The following is a 26,435-nucleotide window of genomic DNA, read 5'->3' as shown; positions in this document are numbered from 1 at the left end:
CGTGACCGCATCACCTAACATGCAGTGTGACTGAATTCCATTCACGCACAAAATCATGTTGAGGTGAATTTTTGCATCGCCAATAATCGCCAAGCAAAGTAATCATTGGAATATTTTATTTTCAATTTATTTTTGACAGTACAGGAGAAGAAAATGCTGCTCGGAGTGAATTTTGGCTTCAGAATTTATCTCGGATAGCAATACTTTCCTCGTTTTAGGTAACGTAATCAAACGGGCTGCATCTGACAGCTCAGTTGAGCTACACTTGACGTTGCTTTTTTTCCTCTTCGCGAGTCTCGTCTCAGGTCAAAATAAGTGGGACAGGTAAAATTTTCACTTTCCAAAAAATGTTCAACTAGCTGTAACTTTTCGAAAATGGCATCAAATATTCTCAAATTTTTACTGTAAGCTCATCAGTGGTCTAAATTTGGAAAATATTGGGCTATTCTACACGAAGTTAGAAAGATTCTAGAAAAAAGGTATAATTATCCGATAGGCAGCTTTGAGCTGTTATATCTCCGGATTTCATTGCACTCGGTTTGTTGAATCCGGAGAGGTCAAAGTTGGCTATCGAATAACTATACCTTTTTCTAGAATCTTTATAACTTTGTGTAGAATAGCCCGATCTTTTCCAAATTTGCACTTCTGATACACAACTAGTTGAACATTTTTTAAAAGTGAAAATTTTACCTGTCCCACTTAGTTTGACTATCTCCTGTATACTGTATACTTATGAGAGTAATAAAGGCCAGCTTATGAAGTCTTTCAAACATCTGAAATATAGTCCATTCACAAAAGGAATATCTTACTTCCTCGATTAGCGATTTAGAATATTGTTCCCAAATAATAATTTTTGCTTACGAATAGATAGTGCTTTCACAAATCTATGAAAGAAATGAAAAATATTACATGATTTTTTGTAAAAAAAATATATAAAAAATGTGTGACGAAGTAGCCTGAAATTTCAAAATTAATTTATCTTATTGAATAAGATGCCTGTACCAGTTATCGCACTACCTAAGGAAAACTAGTCCTACAAAAATAAGAAGAAGACCAACGATATGTCGTCGATATGTCAAAGGATTGATTTATGTTCATACTTTACTGGAAAAATATAGAAACGGAGTCAAAACTACTTTTACTATTTATTACGGCGTGTGCTAATGATAGGAACCATGTACCAGTTATGGACGCAATTTCTAATTTCGGTTCCACTTCGCACTATTTACATGCATCTTTCATAGGATTAGCCATAACTGGTACACTATTGCGAAATAGGGTACAATGAAACCGAAATTTTAAGGGATTTGATTTATTTCTATCATAATTTGAGCAAATTGTGAAGTTTGAATGAGAGCAATCATCTTTTGTGAATGTGATCTCTTGTTCACAATATTTTTTTTGTTGATTTGCATCGTTGAAGGGAGAAAATCAACTATTATAAATTTGAGGTACTATATCCATAACTGGTACACTGTGCCTACAAAAATATTGGAAAAAATAATAAATTGAAAAAAAATGTACAAAAAATTGATTTATTTTTAAATTTATGACTAATTTTCATTTTATAAAGATTGATCTGGTGGAACCCAGGAATAACTTTCTGAAAAAAAAGAAATGTTGTACAGATATCCTTCATGTGTATTCATTTGGATTTAGCACTTTGACTTTTCAAACACTGGAAATTAAAAAAAATCTAAAAAACTTGAGGGATTCACACTTATTGAACACTTTTTTGATATTATTTTGTTCAAAATTTTACTTGATGATTTTCAGACTTAACATAAAAGTAAGAAAAGTGTTGTAATCAGTGATGTCAGTTTTTTTTCGTATGTGGTTCCGTAGTTGGGGAAATGAGATGTGATGAATGTTTGTTTGAAAAGAGGTTTGGTAATTTAAAATATTTGTATTCGATTCAGGTGAAAATCTTTAGATTTTCCGTAGTTTTTTTATATACTACGGATTTTTCCTTGATTCTATATTCGGTTCAGTAGATCTGTAGAAAAAGTGCAATTCCGTAGATCTGCGGACATTTTCGTTGATCTGGCAACGCTGGTTCCGTTTCATATTTTTTGAACATTTGACTGATTTTGACATGCTTTGACAATAAAACGTTGTTTCTATGATGCTTTGTTATTAGGATATGATTTTTCAAAGAAATTGTATGGCGATCGTGACATTTAGAAAAAAAAATGTTCCCTACTAACACATATAAAACATTCCAGGGATTAATGCTTTTTAATTTTTTATCTCAAGAACACCTTGAGATATGACATAGTTTATCTGATCAATTCTTCACAAAAAGGTTTATGAGTTATAATAACAATGTAACATTTCTTGGAACACTTTCTCCAACCTACACTCCCGATCGAAAGTTTGAGGTCATCCCCTCAAAAACATGTCATTTTTATAGGCTCATATCTCCACCAATTTGCGTCCGTCTTCAAAACCCTAGGTCTTATTCAAAAGATAATAAGTCAAAGAAACCATGGTTGAGATGTAACTACTTCAAAAATGTTTGCATGTTAATTTAAGCTAAAGCTGCTAAATTTTCTAAAAATGGTAAGGTACCCCGGGGCAAGTGAGAATCGGGGGCAAGTGAGACCTATAGCTAGTATTTTTTTATTATTTATTTTTAAGACTAACATTCTTCATGGAAAACATAGGTATCACACCTACGGATACTTTGAATATAAAAAATGTTATTGTTTCAACCATATAGAGACCATATACGTTATTGTTGTTCATATGTAATTTTCAATTCACTAGGTGAGATTGACGTGCTCTACTACATTCGTCGTTAAAAAATAGATATGTCATTCTACAAATACTTTTTCGGTTTCAGGATAGTATTTAGAGTTCTTGCAAATTATTTCAAGCGAAAAAGCTGTATTTTATTTTTATTTATTACCTTTAGTTTACTGCTCTCACTTGCCCCTGTGCATTTCGCTATCTGGGGTAAGTGGGACCTATGAGAATAAACAAACACAATTTAATGGGTTCATCTCGCCTTGTCCAGCCTAAGATGAAATTAGCACGAAAGTCAATAAAAATTGACGCGTTAAGTAATCTACTGTTGAATTATACTTAATTTCCTCTATTTAGGTGACAAAATTCTTGTTTAAAATGGTAAAACCTTGGGTAAAACAAAAAAAAAAAACAAAATCATGTATTTTTTATGGTTTTCTCTAAATATCTTCCATTATTTTTTCACTTAACGCAGCATAATTAATTCTTTTGAGCATTCAAGAACCGTCCATAAAAAATAAAATAGGGAAATGACCTTTTCAAATTCATGATTTAAAAAACATTATTTAATGATCGTAAGATTATGCAAGGGAGAAGATATTATTGAATATCTCAAAACCCCAGATTTACTTTTGGCGAGATTCATCAATTATATAATATAGAACCAAGTTTCGAAATCTTTTGTCTTTGTATAAAAAAATCAATTTATTTTGCATGAGCTGCTAGAGTTGATTCAAGTGTTTTCCCCAGCGATTTTTTATGTGTTACGTAATTTATGCACGATACCATAAACCTCTTCTTATTTTAATCTCTAAACATAGTCATTCATATAAGAGATTTATGATTTATGTTACCTTATTTGTTGCAACTTATATTAAGCCCTTAGAACAAAAACTCTGAGTAGGTCCCACTTGCCCCGTGAAACGCAGTAAATGAAGATCTGCTATACTTTTCATAATATGCATAATATATGGAATGTAAAATTTTTGAAACAGTTTTAATGCACGTTAATAAGTACAAATATACCAACAACGTCTTTTGGGTTCATTGGAATTATTAAAAAAAATGTGTTCTGAAATTTTTGACATGACAAAACCAAATTAGCAATTTTTTAGGTCCCACTTGCCCCGGGGTACCTTATATAAACTTACGGCGGTGTCGCTGGAAATTGGGTCGAGCGAAACTCAAGATGAGAGCGGTAAAATAACCTATTTTCTATTAGCTACCAACTGCAAATTATTTTTAGAAATTTGGCAACTTTTGCTGAAATTCACCTACAAACATTTGTGAAAATGTTTCGTTTAAATCATGTTTGAAGTTTTTTTTTTGACTTATTATCTTTTTAATGAGATCTAGGGTTTTGAAATCGGACGCAAATTGGCGGAGATTTTGGGCCTAAGAAATGACATGTTTTTGAGAATATGATCCCAAATATTTGATCGGGAGTGTATATTTTATCGTTTTTCTGAGAGAATTGGCTTACGTGTCCACCAAAAACCATTGAAAATGTATCTCTTTGAGTGACCTCGGTTTGTAAAGTGATGTTTATATCTGAACTTATTCTGTTTGGCTTTAAGGTGGCCTGCAAGGTATGTAAGATTGATTTGCAATGCTTCAATTATATCATTGGGTTGAAGTTAAGGTCTTCAGAACGATACTTTGTGGTTGCTTGTGGTGACGTCCTAGATCATCCAAAACATACTCGTATTAAGGACTATTGATCTTTTTCTTCTTCAGTCACTAAACCCAATTTACAGCTCTATTGTCCACTAGGGCACTGTGTGAGCGATTCCAATTGGAAGCTGTACTTACACTTTGTACAGCGCCTAAATGTATTCTATTCTAACTGTACCATATCTAACTGGTTGCCGTAGCGCTGCTTTCACTTTCTACCCTATCATGGTTGAATGATGAGCACGAGGATGTTGATGTGTGGCTGTTGAATGTTCCTGTTTCCAGTCCGTTTGGGGGTCCATTATGGTTTGCCGTTCGCCGATGTCCAAGTATCCGGGTCCATTTGAGCCATGGGCTCAGAAGAGGGTCAGTATCAGCTGCTCTTAGGGGGGAAGAGCAACTGACGAAAGTGCCGGGGCTGGGATCGTACCCATAACCATCTGCTTTCGATCGTCTCAATCACAGAAATATGTGAGGAGCGCACAAGCGCAAAGGTGTCCCAGACAAAACCATCGGCTTCATTGAAGCACAGTACATACAGGGCATTTTCGTGCAGAGACTCTGCACACGGGTGTCTTGTCCGATTCCACCCGGGTCGTTACTGGAGTGAGACAAGGATGTATCCTATCACCGCTACTGTTCCTCATCGTATCGATGAGATCCTGGTCGATTGATCGTGAACCACATCGTTGGTTGCTGTGGCAGCCCCTTAGGGGAACTGCGGCCATAACGCCCATAGGGGGCAAGTTGCGCCACCCTTGTTTTAGGCAAACCACGTTATTTTCAGCACTTTTTTCAACTGCAATCGTTAATATAAGAATAAAAATGCTTCTTTACATTTGAGTTTACATATTTTTACTAAAAAAGTTGTACAAAAACTTCAAAAAAAGATTTTGGTTACTTTTGATGTAATTTTAGCCTGTCAAATTGTTGCACTTTTTTACATCATTTCTAAGAATTTTTTTCTCGCTATCCCCATAAACTGTTTTGCACACTCCCATTGTTTGTGTACCAAGCGGAAAAAGTATCGAATTTGGCCCTTATAGCTTTTTACAAGGGTCCAAACTTCTGAGGCATGTGTGGGGTAAAATGCCCACCCCTAGTTATTTACATTAAAATAGCCATTTAGATCTAAATTCTGGCATAAATCATGTAGAACACAAGTTGGAACCAAGCAACAACACATTTTTACTATGAATCAGTTCACTAATCACACATCCAGATGTCATTTTGTAATAATTATTGATAAAACAGCTCACTATGACGTTTTAATGGAATTGATCCATAATTATAGGTGATCCATAATTATGCAATGACTGTATACCATTCACGAACAATAACAGTTGACAATTAACCATGCGCGCAAGTATATGTACACAATTTGGCATCCTAGCGTTAGCTGTGGCTAGTGGCGCGTTTTACCCCGCATTGAAACTAAAAATCTGAAGTTCAAACTTTTTTTCAAATTTGAATTTTTCAGTAGTAAAACATAAAACTGGTTTATGGTTTCTTTTATTTGAAAGAAAACATGTTGGTGCTTCATGTTAGTGCCAAAAAAGTATGTATTATGAAGTGTTTCGTGGTTAAAATTGGACTCTTCCTTAACGTGGGCGTCTTACCCCCAGTTCCCCTACCATGGAGCACCTAAATGACTTCGAATCGGCTGATGACGTTGCTCTCCTAGCTTAACGGAGCTCTGATATGCTCCTTGGCGGCAGGTCTTACCATCAACATCAGCAAAACCAAATCGTTACATATAAACATGCACAGAAAGAAATCATGAAAATTAAACAGCACGTAAGTTAAGCATCGACTGAAAATTATAGCAGAAGCTACAAAATTACAGCCATTTGCCGAGAGATGATACTGTCCGCTCAGTATTCCGCCAATCATGCGTACTGTTTACATTTTTGAGACATATTCGCTTGAAATTTACATGCAGTAACGTAAACGAGGACCAGCTACGCTCAGTCGTCTGCCTCGCTGCGGAGACTGCTCTCTCGCTCTCTGTGGCCGAAGCGGTACAACAGTTTGTTACTTTATGGTGGAACATGTTTATCTTTGATTGCCTTCTCTTCAGCTTGGTGACACAGCCTAGAGGGGTTAGGCGAGAACTCTTACTCGGAAGATCTGAGTTCGATTCTCGTATGAAGATTTTTTTAAGTTTCTCTGAAAAGTCGGGGCTTAATTAACACTTTTCTCTCAGCAATCAGCAGTGTAATTTTCAGATCACACATAAATTTCTATCGAACACGATGGAGGTCAATTTGTTACATTCAGTTCGTCATAAATTTACAGATTTTGTTCATACTGTGTGGATTATGAGGGCATTACCAACAATTCATTAGACATTGATTTGGATTAAGTGAGATCAATTATTACGAATGATACAGCAGTTCAAAAGTCGCTGTCACGCACTCTAAGGGGGTTTTACAATCTGCCTATATTCGATGAATCAGCATATGAGATTCAAATAGAAAAGCGAATTGCTGGGACACCTTTTTCCGCGCGTTTGACCACCCATTGATCGATGATTGCTATTTAACGAGCTCCCGCGTATAATGAAAACATCTGGCTACTCTATAAAATTCCCCCATGCTGTCATGCTGTGATTACAACACTCAACCGGGCAGCATTGTGTGCATAATATACAAACAGCCAGTCAGTGTGGTTGTTACGCTTTCTTATCAAGCTCGCCAAATTGGAAAATTGATCCACTTTGGTCGCGCGCGATCCACATCCAGCAGTTGAACGGGGGGTGGTTTCGCACAGAAAATATTTGTGCCAAATCTGCGTGTGCCATCAACAGGCGGTGTGGTCGCGCGGTCCGTCCGCGATTCAATTCTGTTTCAAAAGAAAAACAAAAATTGTTCGCTCGCTTACGATCGCCATCATCCATCAGGTTCACACACGATTTAATGATGGGAAATTTACGACTTTGGCTTAGGTAGGCCATAGTTGGATAACACACAGTATTGATCCAATTTGAGCGGGAGCCGAGCTGCGTGCAAGATTTGGAGGAGAATTGGAGCAGGGAATTGGGGTCTTGAGGAGGAGGGTGATGATGAAAATGCTTGTTGTTATAGCCACCACTTAGCTCCAGGGAAAGGTTGTTTTTATTTTCAATCGGTTGAGATATCAAGATCAAACGCAATTTAACAGTAGGACATGGTTTGAACAGTTGTGAAAGAGAATCTCGAAATGAGCAGACATTATCAGGAATCGTTATTTGTTTCCCCATGATCTGTTAGTCGTTTCATGTTTACAGTGACATGGAGACATCTTTGCACATGCACGAGCATATAAATCTAACACTCAAACGCTTTTTTTTGGGACACGTCTAATTGATGTTTTCTTTAAGTATTCTGCTGTATTACACATTCTGACGCTTCTCATGCTGCAGCATTGAGTTGTTTGTAGCCAAAATGTTATTTACCGCTGATTTTAAGTGCCACGTAGGTGAACCCATTGACATCATTTTGTTTTCCAAATAAAAACTGAGGATTTCCCCTTTTTTATTGCTTGCAAAGTATTCTAGCAGTTTTGCCATCAACTATTTATTTCTAAGAGGCTTGAGCAACTGGTGGAGACGCTTGGTAGCTTATTTCTGTGCTATCTTTGTTGAATGGCATTGTAAACACATCGATCTTTTGAGTTAATTCAAAATAGTTCAAGCGCTATGACGATCTTTGTCTGCTGTACTATCTGGTAACCATTGTTTACCTACTGTTAGCACTTTGAAAATCCCAGTGAAAATGAAGAAAGTTTTGAAAAGAGCATTTATAAATCACAATACACTCTTGTCTGGTAGAGCTGTCCCAACATTCCGCGCGTTTTGGGTTGGTTTTAACATAATCGTATAGAGCCGAGCGTCGGTACCGTGCATTGTTGAAAACGGATTGTTTCACGCACAGTTCTATTCTTGGTGTCGAACTTGTTGAAGCTCTCATTATCATCAGTGCTGCTGAACTACGGTCTGTTTTCTTCAACTTACATATTATTCAGTAGATCAGTGAATCAACATTGCAATCATCATTAAAACTACTTTCAGTTCATGTGAACAATATTCCAATCTGTTTGCATGTGTGACCAACACACTGTAAACAGTTTCTACCATGGAGACCTTGTTCTAAAAAAATAGAAATCGTTTGTACCATTTCCCACTTGACTTCGCGATCCAACACCAAGGAGCAACTATGATTTTATTGATGAGGGTACCGTTTTGCAACAAATAACACGCTAAACGAGCAAACGTTTCGTAAATCCAATTCAATGCACGAGCACCCAGTCGTTTCAGCTAAGCTCGCTACGTTTGCACGTGCATCCATCCAGACTGGGTCTTGGTCACTTTGTCTTCGTCGATGGTTGGCGTGGGTGTTTGTTATTCGCCGCCTTGCTAGGATACAAAGAGATTTAGACAAACGGACTGGATATATTATTCTTTTTGTTCGGGGGAATGCGAAATCCGCTTAGCAAACTGTGTCTCAGTGTCCTTTCAAGGATTAGTTTTTTCTTGTGAGCGTTGAAATGTTGTCAAAATGGTTCGTTCATGAATCTTTCGGCGAATTCAGTTGACCATAGAACCATTCCAAACAACTTGTACAAAGGAATCACCACCTAGTAATGCTTTACCATCCGGTATGAGGAACATAAACCAATTCAATTGCAATGAAATTCGCCCGTTTGTAAAGGTCAAATTGAACAACACACACTGCACCACTGGTTGGATGCAAGTCATGCAGAAAACGATAGGCAGCGCCCCCACCGCACATGGATGGATAAACATCAGAGCAAACAATAATCGAACAAACGCGGATGTTCCAAAACCCATCCCATTACCGACCGCACACCACCACCTTTGGTGTTTGTGTTTGATGAGCGCAGCCCAATAGGCACGTTTAATAGTCAGCCATGGATGATGGATAATGTATATGCAGCAGGCTTCGGTATACGTTCGAAGTAATTAAATGGCAATTAAAATTATTAAAATTATCGCCGCTGGGTCGAACAGACGAGGTACGGTGTGCCAAGGTGGTAAACCGGGGTAATTTTGCCAATCAAAGTATAATACGGTCTTTCAAACATTTATTACGTCAGCTGACTAATGCGCTAAAAGAAACGGCTATGAATATTCGTTGTATTTCATAAGAGAGATTTCGGTCAGCCAAAATTTATTTTTTTTTCCTGTTGAGGAAAAAAAGCAAATAAGGTCATGGAATCATGAATCATACACTATGGATTCATGACCTTAGGTTATAAGAAAATAAGCATGAATCACGATTATAGTATTTGTTATTGATGGTCTTGTTCATGATTCATATTTTGTTGATGCAAAATGATATTATTATAAAAAATAATCTCTGGTACCATGAACAAAATTCACGAAAACATTTATTCATGGTTCTAGAGATTGTTAGTTATGATTCATTATTCATGAAAGTGAGTTAATAAAACAAAATATAGACATTATATGAACCGGGTATTTTGGCCAGCATTCAAAACTAAACTTAAAAAAACAAAACTGTTTTTTTTTTTAAGATTTCTCACTAACTCATCGCTTCAAATTCAGAAATTCGTCGATCGCACGATACCGCGTGACTGAGATGTAAAAAGGTCTGACAGGCTTACTTTGCGTGATGTTTTGTGGCAAAATACGTTCTTAATGACTAGTTTAATGACTCGGAGTCATGTTTATAGTTCTCAGAGCCGTGAATTCATGACTCTGCGCTATGGTTTCATGATTTAGCATCATGATACAATAACTAAGCGACTAGAATGGCTCCAAATAACGTTTTTTGCAATAAATAGTTTTTGTAATGAAAAAGTTATAATTATCATGATATTATGAAGCGTTAAGGTCATGAATCCGACAGCGTTTTTTTCTCGTGTGTCATCAAATTTGGTAATATTAATTTAAGGTATCAATCGTTGATTATATTTATTGTGTGCTTCGTTCCCTGTAGTGTAGCGCGCGCTTTGTTTATTTCTCCTCGTAGTTTTTTTGCTTGAAACTCATCCACGATAAAAAAAAACTCTCTTTTGAAATGAAACGGAACCACGTATATGTTGGGGGCTTTTGAAGCTAGGTTATGGTTCCAGAAAAGTTCTATATATTTTAAAGAAACTTTGCAGAGCTGGGTGAATTTGAGTTCTTGAGAGTTTCCAGAAGAAAAAACTGATTACTCCAAATTAAAAAAAAAAAGAAATAAATTTTTGGGAACCCCCCAGCTAAACAAAGTTTATTTTCAGGTATTTTTAGCAATATTCATACAGAAGTTCCACGGAAAGTTCTACCAGAAGATGCACTGGAAATTTCTCTAGAAAACCACCCAGAATACCTCCAGGAACACGGGGAACTCCAGGAGTTTTGCTTCTGGAATTCTCGGTGGAACTTCAACAGGAATTCTCGGTGGATTTCCCAGATGATTATTTTCCGACGGAAATTGTAGAGGAATGACTGGTGGATGCTGGAATTCGCGGTGGAGCACCTAGAGAAATTTTCGTTGCAACTCCCGCAAGAATTGAATAAGGAATATCTGCTGGAAATCTGAAAGAAATTTTTGGTGGAGCTTATGCAGGAACTCTCGGTGGAGCTCCTTGATGAATTCCCGATGAAACGCCTAGAAAAATCCCCACTTGAATACCTACAGCAGTCCCAGTGGAGGTCCTGTGGGAATTGCCAATGGAACTCCTCGAGGAATTTCTGATGGAGCTTCTAGAGGTAGCTCCGTCGAAACTCCTATAGTGATCTACAGTAGAGCTCCTGCGGATCCCCTACAGTGATCCTCTCGGAAACCCCAGTGGTGGAGCTTCTAGAGGAATTCCCGGTGGAATTTCTGGAGGATTTCTAGGTGGATCTTTTTGATGACTTTTCGGTGGTACTCCAAGAAAAAAATCTTGGTGGAACTTCTAGAGAAATTCCAGATGGAACTGCAAAAGGAATGTCCAGAGGAACTTCTTGAAGAATTGCGAGTTGAGTGTCTGCTATTTCGCAATGTTACTCCTATGTGATTTCTCGATAGAACTACTGTAATAATATGCGGTGGAGCTCCTACAGGACTTCGCGGTAGAATTTATAGTTGAACTCCTAGAGAAGCTTTTGGTGGTTCTAAAGGAACTCACGGAGTTTCTCCCGGTGAAACTCTTAGAGAAATTCTCGGTGGAACTCTTTCAAGAATTTTCGGTTAAACTCATAGAATAATTGCTGGTGGATCAGCCACAGCAATGCCGGTTGAACTCCTTGAGGAATTCCTGATGGAGCTTCTAGATGAACTTTTTTTTAGAAACTAAAAGGAAGGTATCGATATTTGATAAAAAAAAAAAACACATTATTGGAAATATTAACTACAGAGTTGCATGTGCAATTAAAGTTCCCATTCATCTGCCGGGCACGTGCTTCAACAACGTTTTACGAGTAGGACATTATGAAATGTTTTCTTTCGAAATTTAAACATTTCGATCAATTGAACATTCACAGTTATTTCTAACTATTCCTCTTCTTCTTGGCGTAACACCCCAACTGGAACAAAGTCTGCCTCTCATCTCACAGTTATGAACTGAGAGCTTCCACTGTGAATGACTATTTTGCATGTGTAGCGCATATAGTGTGACAGGTTTGAAGAAGATATTCTATGCCCGCGTAAGTCAAGAAAATTTTCATTACAAATAGGTCTTGGATCTACCGGGAGTCGAACCCGTTACCCTGAGCTTGGTCTTGCTGAATATCCGCATGACGTCATTAGTATTGGTGTAGCAGTATGAATCGCTGTTCCATTGCTTTAGGTAGTACCTGTATGACTTCCGTCAGCAGAAAAAGTTGGTTCATGTGGTGTCACATGTTGTCCCTGTACTATCAACTTCATTACCCATCTTCCGTCGAAGCCTGCATGTCCGTCCATTCTCGCAGCTTTTGCCTGAACTCCAACCAACCACCAGAATATGACAAATGACACCGTCGCATTGGCTTCTCGTCCAAATCGGATGCCATCGAGTTGGAACACCCTCGTACTTTTTTCTTCTTCTGGTGATGCACCACACTGAAGGCCGAACGCCGAAGGGTTTTAAAGCCCATCAGAGGACAGAGATTGTGTACGATATTGGTCGTTGAAAACCTGGCAATAATGCTGCACCGTACTCTGCACGGCATTGTCGTCACACATTTTACGACATCGTACGGTCATCACCGGCGGATACCGGCCGGAAAATGAATGACCGTTCAGTAGCATTGCTTCAGTGCTTTCCAGTTACCTACAACATATGCGGATCGTGGTAAAAAAGGAGTGAAGGAATGGGGCTGTACCATTGTGCAACAACTGTGAATGAATGGTGCTAACCTTTCTCATACTGTGTTTATGAGCTTTGGAATGATGGCAGTGCAATATTATTCCTATTAGGGAGTATTATGATTGGGAGAGACGCATCTGTACGGAAGCAAAGAGAAAACATTCAGTTAACATAATCTATGGAAAATAAAACCGCACAAAGTGGTTAGTTTATGGTGACATGAAGTACGTAGATGGAGTGTTTTATTTTTCTGCTAGTATTTTCTTTCCATGATTGCTTGTAGCTTTTTACTTATTGTAAAGTTATCTATCTAGTCCAGATAACTACAGTATGTAAATGTCTGAAAAAGCTGTGGTTTTCTTGATTGTTGCCGTCTTCTTTTCAAAGAGTTCACAAGTAAGTGTCTACAAGAGCAGAAGAAAATATCAACAGCATAATAAAATATGTTATTTTGGTTTCATAACTGAATAAAGGAATCAGGAATTTTTATGTTATGAGCATAACTTATTTTGTAATAAACTTGTCTGTCATAAGCGGCAAAATAACAAATATCATAACAAAAAAATGTTCCTGGAAGACTAATACAATAACATGTTTTGTTAGATCAATTACAATTTAATAACAGAAAATTTGTGAACTTGTTATTGTTGTGTTATTGTTTATCACATATTTGTACATTCTCTATAGTAGAATAATAGCTAAACTTGTTCTACAACAAAACATATTATTGAAATGTTATCTTGTTGATGTATCCCAAAAAACTTGAACATCAAAATAAGATAGCCCAACAAAACATGTTATTAAAAAGATACATTTTAATAAGTTAATAATAACAAATCATGATATAAAAACAGGGGTCTCCAGTTAGCCTAGTGGTTAACCCAAGTAACACCGAAAACATAATCCAAAAAAGCAAAATATTTACTTTGTCCTACAGCAGTTGTTATAAAGTTTCTCGAAACATATTATGTCATGGATATGTCGTTTTCATGATACTCAAAACTTATACACAGTGATCTTCTATTTAAAAGTCTTATTAAAGAATGTATTTTGTTTTCTCAAACAAACATTGCATGTTGTTTTCGATTTTGTTGGGTATGTTCTATTTAAGTACACTTTGTTTGTTACCATACATGCTCAGTATGTTTTATATGTCATATTAAAGTAACATTTGCAGTTTCTTGTTTAAGACTTGTTTTCAATCATGTTTAGACAAAACATAGTATGTTTCGTATGTTTATAATTAGTCGAATTTTGGTTTTCTGCAGTATGATAGAAAACATGTGTAACATAAACCTAATTCATTTTTTTGAACAGGGACATGTTACACTGCCGATTATAGAAATGTAGAATCAATTTTTATTTCCTACGCAAAAAAATATACTCCTAACAGAATCTTAGGTATGAATACCTATAAAAAAGGACAGGAATATATGTTACCACAACATATGTATATGATTATCTATAGGGGCCGATTTTACCGAGCATAATGCTCTTTCAGCCGCTTCAATGTATAAACTGTGATAATTATTTGATACTTGAAATTTATTGTCTTATCAAATCGTGACAGATATCAAACCGTTCAAATACCAAACCAAACATGAGAACCAACAACAACCACAACAAAATTATTCACAAAAACAATATCAAGCCAATTTTGAATCATATCTCAAAACATGTATAATGCCATGTCACAGACTGCCATTAAATTGTATTTCTAAATTATTAAATACTAGCTGTCCCGGCAAACTTTGTCTTGCCAAGCTGTGGTGGTTTGACAGCTGTTGAGGTCATCGCAGCAACGCACTCTAGATTGATTTAATTTTGATCACGCTGAATTTGTTCCCCGCTCATGAAAAATCCGTATTTTTACAATTTTCATACTTTTTTAAATGATTTTCGTAACTTTTTGGACATATAAACACAACCACCACGAATACGAATCGAACCATGCAAGAGTCATGCTGATCGGTCCACCCGTTCTTGAGTTTTGTTGCCTCAAAGGAACTTCAAACTCATTTTTATATATATAGATTTATCAAATATTCTATTATGTTTCAATAATTTGTGATATGTATGTACACTACCCGTCATAAGTACGGACTCACAAAAAGTATTGCAACAATATTGCATCACCCTGACTCACCTCGATATCTCTAAAACCAGAACACCTACATAAATGCCGCCTTCAGAAAAGTTGTTGCTTTTGGTCTTCTGAATAACTTTCCTGAAGACAGCATCTTTGTAAGTCCTCAGGTTTTGGAGATATCGAGGTGAGTCAGGGTGATGCAATATTGTTGCAATACTTTTCGTGAGTCCGTACTTATGACGGGTAGTGTATAAACTTGACAAATTCTTGAGAAAAATAAAGTATGGTTGAGTTTTTGTGTTAAAATAAGATGAATACTATTTATTTATTTTGATGTAAAATTCATCAAAAATACTGATTTATAAGGCGCATTAATTTTATCGGGGTACAATAGTCTATTTCACCGTAAAAAATGATTGGCATTAAAATTTATGACCACAGTATGGTAATTAGGCGTTAAAGTGGATTGGTAGAATTATTGATGCATGTCGATTCTCGCAGAGTTGTCGATTATTAATATTGACATTTTCAAACTTAATTATTTACAGTATTAAAACATCCTGACTGCCAAGGCACTGTTTTCTAGAATTTGTTGAAAATATATAATGGAAATGAATATGACATCACAAAGATGTTGCGCAGGCTCCACCTTCTGCGCTTTTTCAGTCGTATATCAGTCTGCAAATCGGTTTTATTGCTTCAAACCAAAACTTTGTAACTGGTCATATTGGAGTCGAAATAATTTCTATAAGACATGTTGTGTTACTTGGGAAGGCTATGGATCGCCAATCCGGAGACGGCGGGTTCGATTCCCGTTCCAGTCGGGAAAATTTTCTCCACTCCCTGGGCATAGTGTGTCATTGTGCTTGCCTCACAATGTACAAATTCATGCAATGGCAGGCAAAGAAAGCCCTTCAATTAATAACTGTGGAAGTGCTCAAAGAACGCTAAGTTGAAGCGAGGCAGGCCAACTCCCAGTGGGGACGTAGTGCCATAAAGAAGAAGAAGAAAAAGAAGAAGAAGAAGAAGAAGAAGAAGAAGAAGAAGGAAAGAAGAAGAAGAAGAAGAAGAAGAAGAAGAAGAAGAAGAAGAAGAAGAAGAAGAAGAAGAAGAAGAAGAAGAAGAAGAAGAAGAAGATATAAAAACAGGCTATGTGACTCTGTTGTTATCAATTTGATATTCTCCTCTGCTCGGGTAACCATAGAATTCTTCTACATCCACATTCAAGAATTCAAGCACGCTAGTTCCCATCATTGCTCCGATCCCATAGAAACGGCACGTGCTCGACCCACACCACAGACTCGCCGACTTGCATCCTGAGGGTGGTTTTGCTTTAAAGTTTTCACCCAACCTAACGAGAGGATGCTGCACCCTGAGAGGAGAGCATATTATCACATTTTCCGGTATATAGGAACTTCAAGTGCACTGCAAGAGTAAAACACCCATAAATCAATCTCTTCGGGCCGTGGTCCATCGTGCACCCGCCCATCAACCTCGCCTCTGCCCGAAAGCAGAGTTTATAATGCCGATCGCTCGATAGTTTTCCAATAAGCGATAATTTGTTCGGCGGGTAGCCGGTTGGATTACTTACTGCACGCCTTCGGTTTCTTGGTATGTTCCATTCCGCTGTCGTCGGTGGGTCTCATCGTCGTCGTCGTCGAGGTGGCGAAGAAAGACACAGTCAGCAGCAGCAGCAGCAGAAACAACAACGAAGGAGGTGAATGACCACACCACGAGACAGTAAATTGAAAAACCAGATCCAAGTCTCGGTTACAGCGGGGGCTTTACATGGCGTAATGATAGGAAGATTTAATACTAGCCTGCGTACAGTTGCTCCTTTGTTGACAGTTCGCATCTTTGTTGATCGTCAAGCTTCATTAACGGTGATGTAATTAGAAACTTTGATGGTACTATTGGTGTTGTGAGATAACGCGTGTTTTTCCCTTAAAATCTGTCAGTACCTACTCCTCGTCGAAGCGATCGTTCCATTAAAAACCATTAATTATACCTCAGCAATCCTGTAGAGGGCTTTGCCATGCAATGCTGTTTTGGGATTCTGCGCGTACGCAGTGAAGACATGCAGTTGCTTCAGTCAATCCATGTCGTACCTAGGCGGCCGTCGGTACCGTACGATAACGAAGAGTTTTGGGAGCAGTTCGACAATCACCAGGTGTGATCAGAACCGGAGACAGCGCCACGGTGGAGGTGGAGCCTGACGTTGATTATAACGGAGAAGTGCTGTTAATCAATCAGAACGAGCACGATTTGTGGTTCAGTCTGCTGAGGTGATCTTCAGATATAACGATACGAAAGGTTGTAGTGAAAGAAGTTGAGTATGTATTCGAATGCACAATCTCTGGAAGTTAAACAACTTTCTCGACTACGAAGCAGTTTGAGTCGAACGGTCAAGCCTCTTTCAATTGATTGATAACATTGCATTTTTTGCAAGTAATATCGTCCACGATGGAAGGCGACTATTCGCCGCTGACAGTGACGAAGACAATCTTTTGAGTGTATATACTAGATATGTACCTGTGTATTTCTTGTTACATCTAAACCAGACTCAGTCAATGGCCGTTAATTTTGTTATCACGTAGCAAATCACAGGTACACGCCCGTTGAAACGTACTCATGTTTATCATTCCTATCTACACGTCAAGGGCAACCTTGAGTCGTGCGTCGTGATTAGCTTTCGTCAAGATGTAGGTATATTTGATTGGATTGCATCCCGAAATATCGACGGTTACAACAAGAAGGAATGAAGATCTGCACAGTTCCCCCCTTTAACCCACATCACGCGGTGCTACATAATTGATATGGGTTCGCGGCGATGATAAACGGATCGATGACATTTGTTGTTCCTCCTGCTTCGCAGTGTGCATCTATCAATCGATGATGTCAACAGCTGTAGCTCTCGTTCCGACAAAGGTCGTGTTCAATTATTCACGTCTCTTGGGGAACGACGACTGTGTGGAGGCGATCACTTTCGTCGTATGGTATTGTTACACACAGTCGTGGTGGAAATTGAAGGAATCAAACACTTCCTGGCAGAAGGCACTTGCCGTACAAATGGTGGAAGCATTTGAGAGCAAACAGAGAACTTGGTCGTACATCCTTCGAGGCAACACATTGAGGTTATTTGATGCTGAACACACATGTCCTAGAGGAATAGGAGGACCTACACACTAAACACTGTTAGCAGATGTTTTGCTGTATTCTGCTGAGTTGCTAAGTTCTGGTGGAATAAATGGATGAATATAAGAACACATGACTTAAGTACTGTGAAATTTTTGATACATAGTTTAGAATATGTTATACTAAAATTTTAGGCTAGTTCAGAAAAAAAAATGCTAATAAGAGAAGAAGGTAGAATTTATTAATAGATTGTTATAAATGATAATCTGATTAGAATCTAGTTGATTCGTTCCAAAAAGTTTGAATTGTAACGTGCGAATGCCATTTGCTAATTGCAAAGTACGTTTGCCGCTAAAGTTTACCGAAGTGCACTGTGATTATGATTGACACATAAATTGTCAATCAATTGCATCTGTGCTACAATAACTTGCCAATGTTATAAATAGGTGCATTTGCAACAGCAACAAGTAGATGATCAGAACTTAGATGCTCTGGATTTTACGTATGTTTGTCTGTGATGGTCAGATGGTAGCGCGATTGTATGTATTAGATAGGAACAAGTCTATCGAAGAAGGATGTATGAAATAATGGTGAGGATCGAAGAGGAACATCTGCTTCGCGTACCAAATGAAAGGAGCTCGTTCGCGCAAGAATGAAAGATGTTTTCCAACACAGACTTAAAGTTATCGCTTGCAGGCATGTTGTTTCTCGATTCTGAATGAATAAGTTAACATGCGGAACTGGCGCTGTTGTAGAGGTAGAGGTAAAGTAACCACAGAGCGTGCCGATGTGCGTGGTCGCAGGGATAAGATGCGAATGTTTGTTCCAGTTGGAATTGTATGTTGTTGATGAATAGGGAAATGCAATTCGAATTATGTTTTGGTTTGAGGAAATATTACAATTTAGAAACGGGAAAACATTATTCAGCGCGATTACATTGATCGAAGTGATCCTCTTCATGAAAAGTCCGAACAGTTTTTGCCCTTAAATGGTGTTTCGTAATCTGCAAACGAAATAGGGTGACGAAGGGTATTATCGGCAGGTTTGTTCTCTTCGTCATGGGGGGTTTTTGTGGGCCGAATTGCCTGAAATTTGGTTATATAACTCAGCTTAATTGGGAAGGATTTGAGGCCAATTCTGAGACCAAAAGGTTTCAAAAAACCCCCCATGACGAAGAGAACAAAACTGCCGAGAATACGTAAGTTCCCCTATATAAATTCGTAAAAATACAGTTAAACGTGTAACATTTTTAAGCATCTTAGCAAAGAATGAAGGCTAAAAATCTCCGTTTTTTTATTTATGGCGCAGCTATTCAGTGCTCTGAGTATTTTCACAGTTATTAAGTGAGAGCTTCCTCTGCCAATGATCCTTTTGTATTTGTATGCTGTGTGGCAGAGAAGAAGATCCAAGGTGAAACTGAACTGATTATTGTTGTATTATTTTGACTAGCTTCCAAAGTCTTTGAATGTACCTTGTTCATTTCTTATACGTTTTCTTTGACGTTGGGGATATCTTTAACTATGGTGTATCACAGAAAAGGCGAAAAGACTACGGTCGCGCGCTTCTTTCCTTTCTTTTTAGCGCTTTATCGCTAAAAAGAAAGGAAAGAAGCACTTCTTTGTCCTCATAATCTTTCCTATGGACAGGAACATGCTTAGAAATGATCAGTAAAATCATCGGTATATTTTTGATAGGATCCTTTACACATTCCTTCCTTCAGTCTTCACGAACTTCAAGGCTTAGAACTTGTCTCAATTTGCCTTGGTTCTTTCCAGAAATGATGGCTATGAATCAATTTGCACGTTGTTATTTAATTATTTTTCATATATTATGTGAAATCATGTAATTTGCTTATTCAAATGCATAAGCCAAATCAGAAGCAGGCTAGAGTTCGTTTTGCACCAAGAGCAGCGGCCAGGGATTGTCGGAATGCAGTGAATGTGTTCAATGACTCCTTTTCTTCAAGGATATCCAAGAACTCCCTCGAATCCTTTATGAAACCCCCTGAAACACCCCTGAAGCGCTACTGAAACCCTTTAAAACGACTTGAAACGCATCGAAACGCCGAAGACTCTGAGGGTGCCGTTATAGTTACGCGTAAGAGTGAGAGTGCGCGTGTGCGAAGCCGCAAAAAATAATATCAACAACAGCAAATCCACGAAAATCCTTTGGACGCGCACTCCCACTCTCACTTTGAAGCGGTACTATGGCATCGCCGTGATGGGGGGAGGGGGTGGTTTGACCAAAGTCTATGGTCTATACAAATTGCTAATATTGAGTCTACGTAGTTTATGGCCAGCGCTTTAGAAGTTCCTCTAAATTCCTCCCGGCGCAGTTCGCTTGATTGCATAACTCTTAGGCGTTATCTAATAGATTGACACTACTGTGCTGTGAAAGTTTCATAGAATATGGAATCGGCCTATTCCAACCACTTTCTGATTCTAGCGATGGCTAGACAACAAGCATACGAATATACATGAGTTGTATATTTAGAGAGAAAGAAGAAATATACCAAGTAGGAGAAAAGGGATGGATCAGGTATTGAACTCAGGATCTTATGCATGCGAATCAGAAGCGGTAGCCACTAGACCAATAACCTTCAGAAATCTCTCTAAAATACCAAGAAATTCACCTGAAATCCTCCAAAGCCTCCTCAAAACCAGTATCTGAAAAGCCCTCAGACGCATCTAAAACCTCCTGAAACCTCTCACAATCTCCGGAAACCCCTCTGAAATTCTCTAAAATGTCTTGAAACACCCTGGAAACTTCCCTGAACCATCCCTTGTACATACCGAAAGCCTGTGAAGCTCCCTGCAATACTTTGAAACCCACTGAATCTTCTGAAAGGCCCTGAACTTCGAGAAACCTACGGAAACGTTCAAAAGGTCTTCTTAAAACTTGTGAAACTCCCCTGAAACGTCTCTAAAAGCTCACCTGAAAATCTTTAAAGTGCTCTGGAACTCCCAGAAAATCCCCTTGAAGCCTTCTGAAGTCCATATCTTCTTCTTCTTCTTCTTTCTGGTGTAACGTCCCCACTGGAACAAAGCCTGCTTCTCAGTACTGAGCAGTGAAGAGAATTGTCAGACAAAAGAGGCACAAAACAAGCAACAAAGAAGGTGCGACGATTACTCTTTATCCCTACTGGTAACAGATAATGACATGATCTCGAAATTTTTTGTTGCAGACAAAACGAAAGCTGAATTTGTTGCGTACTTTTCAACTCGTGAATAATCAATTATTGCTAACCCAAAGTCGAAACTGTTTGATGATATAGCTTCACCAGAGTTGCAGTGTTTACCGACTAAAAGTTACCGTTCGAAAATCGCAATGCAAGGCTCACAAATCACTAAACTCGTGGTGTACGATGTTAATCCCATTATTTTCAAATTGGGACAAACTTATGTCGCATGGGTTTGTTTGTCGCAACAAATACAGGTTGAGACATTGTCATTATTGTTGCGCGATGGTTGAATTTTGATTCACTGGCACTGAGAGCTTCATCTGTCAATGATTATTTTGTATGTGAATATCGTGAGAAACGATGTCAAAGTGTAACGACCTTCTTACAATTGCTATAGGATTCCTCAGGAATCCCTAAAAAAATAAAACGATACAACAAACAGCATGTTGCAGAGCCATCTCTCAAGAAAAAGAGGAATTGCGACACTCGCGTGACGTAGTCTATGGCCCACACAAACTCTCTCCCACGATCCATATCCAGAGAGGAAAACGAAATGTATAGTCGCGTGCATGCGGAGTGAGATGGCTCACGCCCCCCAGCAATACGGGTTGCATTGGGGATCGCGGCCCAGACTATGAGGGAAAATGCGAAGAAGAATCGTTGGATCGGGTTACGCGGCAGAGATTGATAGGCCAATATACTTCTGCCTTGCAGATATATTGGCAAAGCGAACAACCGAAACACAATAGATGTTTACGCGATTTGCAAATTTCTATTGTTGGGCCTCAACTAGGCAAGTAAATGGGAATGCCACCAATCAGTTTAGCGAAGCCAAGCTAGTTAGACGCAAAGTTGATGGTGAAATAGCTCAAAAAGTTGTTAGAAAGCCAGATTGTTACCCAGTGCGTGATAGTCAGATTGAAGGTGAGATCAAAACCCATATCTATTAGAACTGAAATATGATAGTAAAATGAACAGATTTCAGATTCCGTTGAAAATATTGTGCTAGATACGACTGTAGATCGTGAATACATACGATTCCAAAAAAAAAAAGCATAGGTAAGCAAGATTATATTGCCTAGAAACAATTAGGATCGATAATAATTTCGTTGGGGGGTTAGTCTCCCTTCAACGAAGGGTTTTTATTCTGGGTTCTGAAAACCCTACCCTATAGGGCCTAAGCGCGCATCGCCGCCCTCTCTACGCGTAACGGTGCTCATCATTTCCGGCGAAACCAGTGAGACGATACTCCCCCGTGCGGCTGGAGAACTCCTCAACTCTCCCTGCGACCCACCGCGAGCGACGCCGAGCCGTTGCCTACCGTGATCCAGGCGGTCACTCTCCTTCGACCCGATTTGAGCATCCACATCACGCGGTACGCGTAGCCCCGCAGCTCGCCTCATTGGTGAGAACAGTGCAGCTCTCTCTCTCTGAGCCCTACCGTCAGGCGACGCGCAAGCCCCTGCCTCTCGCGATCGGTGCCTATCGGTCGAACAGGCGGCTCCAATATTACCACAGTGGGAGCTCGCAGCGTAAGCAGTAACACCCAACAGTAAAGAGTGAGCCCCGAGTGAAACGCGATCTCTCAATCACGCCGCCAGGCAGATCTCCTGCTCTTTGATCGGTGCAACAGCAAGTTGCCGCAATACAAGACCCGTATACGCCTCACCGAGTATCTGCGTCTCTCGCCGGCTGCAGTTGCAGGTCGCGCGACACCTGTAGGAGCAACACGACGATTGGGCCCCAACGACAGAACATAGTTTGTTCTACGAAACTGTAAGTTCGTTCTTTTTTTACCTTTGAGCTCAAAGTAGGTCTAGTAGGTAGTATTCTAGATTGTACAATTGTAAATATACTTTATCCGATCGGAGGTCCAAAATACACCGCTAACTTTGCTGAATTGGTTGTAGCCTTCCTATTAGTTTTTTTTCTTTTTTAATTTTATTCGGTGATCCTTTTTCGATTTCTTATTTCGTTGGAGCTTCCGTTTGGGTTGTCGGAGAAACAGTGTGTTTGAGCCACTTTTTACAACTCGCCCGTGACAGAGTCTCAAGCCGGACCTTAAAAAGCGTCAGCAGTCTCTCTAACCCGAGAGTGGCGCTAAAGCTGCTGACGTTGTGTGCAATAGAACCGTTACATTTGGCGCCCAACGTGGGGCCCTGAGAATTTTGGGCAATTTAGTAATTTTTCGAATTTCGTTAGTTTCAGTAAATCGGTTAATTTTGAGTTTTTGTTAGGTTGACTATTGGATTTGGTTTAGTTTTAAGTTGGATTTGGTTTTCTTTAGGTTTATACATTGAATTCGTTAAATTTCCTTTATAGAATAAGAATAAGTTTATTGTACTGTTCCTCTATAGATATAAGTCTTCTTTTTTCTTCGTTTCTTTTTTTTTTTCTTTCTCAAAGTGACTATTATTACATTGACTTTTTTATTCAGCCATTGAATTAACAAGTGAATTTGAAAAGTTGTACTTAAAAATGGATGAACATACAGTAGGGGAGACGACCTCTAATTCTCAGAGGACATTGGTGACCCCGCCGATATGGGAGGCCGATTTTTCCCGGGAACGTAGAGCTGGGAATCAAGGTGAAACTGTCCAGTATCGTGGACAACGCCTTGCTTGGGCTGACCAGGTGGTCCAAAATTACTCTTTGGATAGTCGTCTGCCAGCATCGAACAATTTGCAATCCGAATTGGATCGCGCCTCGAGAATGAACTTATCCGCAGATGGATTTCAACTGCCATCTCGAGTTTACCCTACGGCTACTTCGCAGGAAACTCCCGGTAGCACTTGGCTTCGTGCTCCGCCGAATATCTCTCAATTTTCGGAACCAGTAGCGAGTGCAACTCAATATAGTACTGCGAATCTGGCAAATATCAGAGATCTCTCTTTTGGCCTGCCAACGGTAGGCACGTCAACGGCGAATTTGCTTCCAGAGTTGGTGTCGACCTCTGTTGAAGGTGATATGAGACCATTGTTAAACTCCACTGTCCAACCTAATCTGTCGACTAATGGTGCAGCCTGGACATCGGCCCCGATTAGCTCAGAAGCAATGGTGAATTCCGCCTATATGATTACTGAAAATCAGCATCGTTCTTCCCAAACGTTGAATCCATTCCTTTCGGATCCCGGTAGTACTTGTCCGGGGGCCTCCGGAAATTTGAACCGCTCAAGCCGAAGCGTTCTCACACTTGAACAAGAGGCACAGACTCCTAATCCACCTGCAAATGAGGCACCAATGGCAAATAATTTCGTACATGTGTCAGAAATTCAAAACTATGTTGAGACTTACGTGCGTCAACTGTTGACGAATCAAGCAGGTCGTCCAATCGTCCATGACACCTCAATCAACCGTCTCACTCAGCAGATGGGAGGAGTTGGAATACACGATGTGGACATTTCGCAGATGTCCCATCCGTCTTCGGTACCTCAAGCCCGACCTGGACTTTCTCCACCTCTACAGATGCGTTCTGCTGGGACATCTGAAAGAGTACTGGAAAACAGAGAAGATCTGATGAACGATACGCCTCAAGTATTCAGACAGGTTTTGCGTAACTCTTTTCCGAGTTTCCAGAACCCGGTGTATCCTGGAAGGCCAACGGCTCTCCACGAACAGGGCCAACGCCATGAACCCACCGTTCGGGAAAATTATTCACCAAACCCGTCGCCTAATTCATCCCTACGGGGAAGTGCAGTTCCACACCAGGGTCAAAGAGGAAGGTTGCCGCATCAAACATGCAACATCTTGGAGAAGTGGCCAAAGTTCGCAGGTGATGCAAGTCCGATTCCGGTTGTAGATTTTCTACGCCAGATCGAACTTCTGTGTCGCTCCTATCAAATCACAAAAGAAGAGTTGAGAACGCACGCGCACCTATTATTCAAGGAGGATGCCTACATTTGGTATACCGCCTATGAACCGAAATTTGACAGTTGGGACACCTTGTTATCTTACCTTCGAATGCGTTATGACAATCCCAACCGTGATCGATTCATTAAGGAGGAACTACGTAACAGAAAACAGAGACCAAACGAGCTCTTTAGTGCCTTCCTCACGGACATAGAAACCCTTTGTCAGAGACTGATGAAAAAGCTCTCTCGCGACGAAAAATTCGACATTGTCATAGAAAATATGAAAATGTCGTACAAACGACGTTTAGCCCTTGAAAAAATTGACTCTTTGGACCATTTGGCTCAACTTTGCTATAAATTTGACGCGCTCGAAGGAAACCTATACCATCCTCGAGGCCCTAATAGACCTCCTGTGGTCAATGAAATTGATTATGATGAAGGTGAGGTTGAATTTCATGAAAAGGAAGACGACGAGTGGGAAGTAGCTGCTGTTCAAGCTCGTCGAGGACCATTGGATCGTTCAAGAGAGCAGTCATCTCGCAAACCTGAGGGAACCGAGCGACCCAACCCTTTATGTTGGAATTGTAGAAAAGTGGGACACTTGTGGAGGGAATGCGACAAAAAGAAAGCTATTTTCTGTCACATGTGTGGACATCCAGAAACCACAGCGTTTCGATGCCCACAGCAACATGACATTCGCCCAGCTTTCGAAGCTCGATCAAAAAACGAGTAGATAAGGAGTCTTTCGGGAACCGATCTCCTTTGCTCTCTAACGACAAGGTTCCCCACAGCCCATTTGTGCAATTTAACCAGACGTATCTGATCCAGACTTGTTTCCGCCGATGTCCTCATCTTACCGTATCCATATTGGATATCGAGGTTGAAGGATTAGCAGATACCGGGGCAAGTGTGTCGATTATTAGTTCACCGCCCTTGATTAATCGTCTCGGATTAAAAATCCACAATTGCGATATGAACATTCTGACTGCAGACCGCACGTCTTACACCTGTCTGGGATACGTTAACGTTCCTTTCCGATACCAAGGAAAAACTAAAGTCATTCCAACTTTAGTTGTGCCTGAGATATCGAAAACTTTAATCTTAGGGGTCGATTTTCTAAGAGCCTTTAATTTTCAACTGATTTGCAATCCGGATCAAAAATCGTCAAATACATCGTTCGCTAGCTTACCGGAACGCAATCCAGATCTCAATTATGTCCAGGACTATTTCGGAGAAGAGGAAGACCAAATTTGTTTCCAACTCATTCCGTCTATTCCCCATAGTTCCAACGATAAGTCTCCTGAGTTGGACGAAAGCCTCGAGATGCCGACCGTCGAAATCCCCACCAACCTTATTGATCGGCCCGAAGATCTTCTAACGGAGCACAAATTGACTATGGATCAGCGAACTGAATTATTTCAGGCTATCCAATGTTTGCCCATGACTAAAGAGGGTAGTTTGGGACGAACGCATT

General features: G+C 39.5%; 2 protein-coding genes across 4 annotated transcripts in view; both read left to right on the top strand.

Moving 5' to 3' along the window:
- LOC134287941 (uncharacterized) overlaps nucleotides 1-25,694 on the top strand; it is a 34,656-nt gene extending 8,962 nt beyond the window's left edge. The window contains exons 2-3 of one of the 2 annotated variants that reach the window (XM_062851239.1): nucleotides 306-22,034; nucleotides 22,089-25,694. In XM_062851239.1, the coding sequence (XP_062707223.1) occupies nucleotides 23,589-25,694 (2,106 nt within the window). In that variant the 5' untranslated portion in view covers nucleotides 306-22,034; nucleotides 22,089-23,588. Of the gene's footprint in view, nucleotides 1-305 lie in introns of both variants that reach the window. The other variant, XM_062851238.1, reaches the window with a different exon arrangement.
- Nucleotides 1-26,435, top strand: part of LOC109401369 (protein numb) — a 165,819-nt gene that overhangs the window by 75,243 nt on the left and 64,141 nt on the right. The window lies entirely within an intron of this gene.

The sequence above is a fragment of the Aedes albopictus genome, chromosome 2 (assembly GCF_035046485.1).
Source record: "Aedes albopictus strain Foshan chromosome 2, AalbF5, whole genome shotgun sequence".
Classification (NCBI taxonomy): domain Eukaryota; kingdom Metazoa; phylum Arthropoda; class Insecta; order Diptera; family Culicidae; genus Aedes; species Aedes albopictus.
The sequence above is the reverse complement of the archived record's forward strand: the minus strand, read 5'-3'. Positions and strand labels throughout refer to the sequence as shown.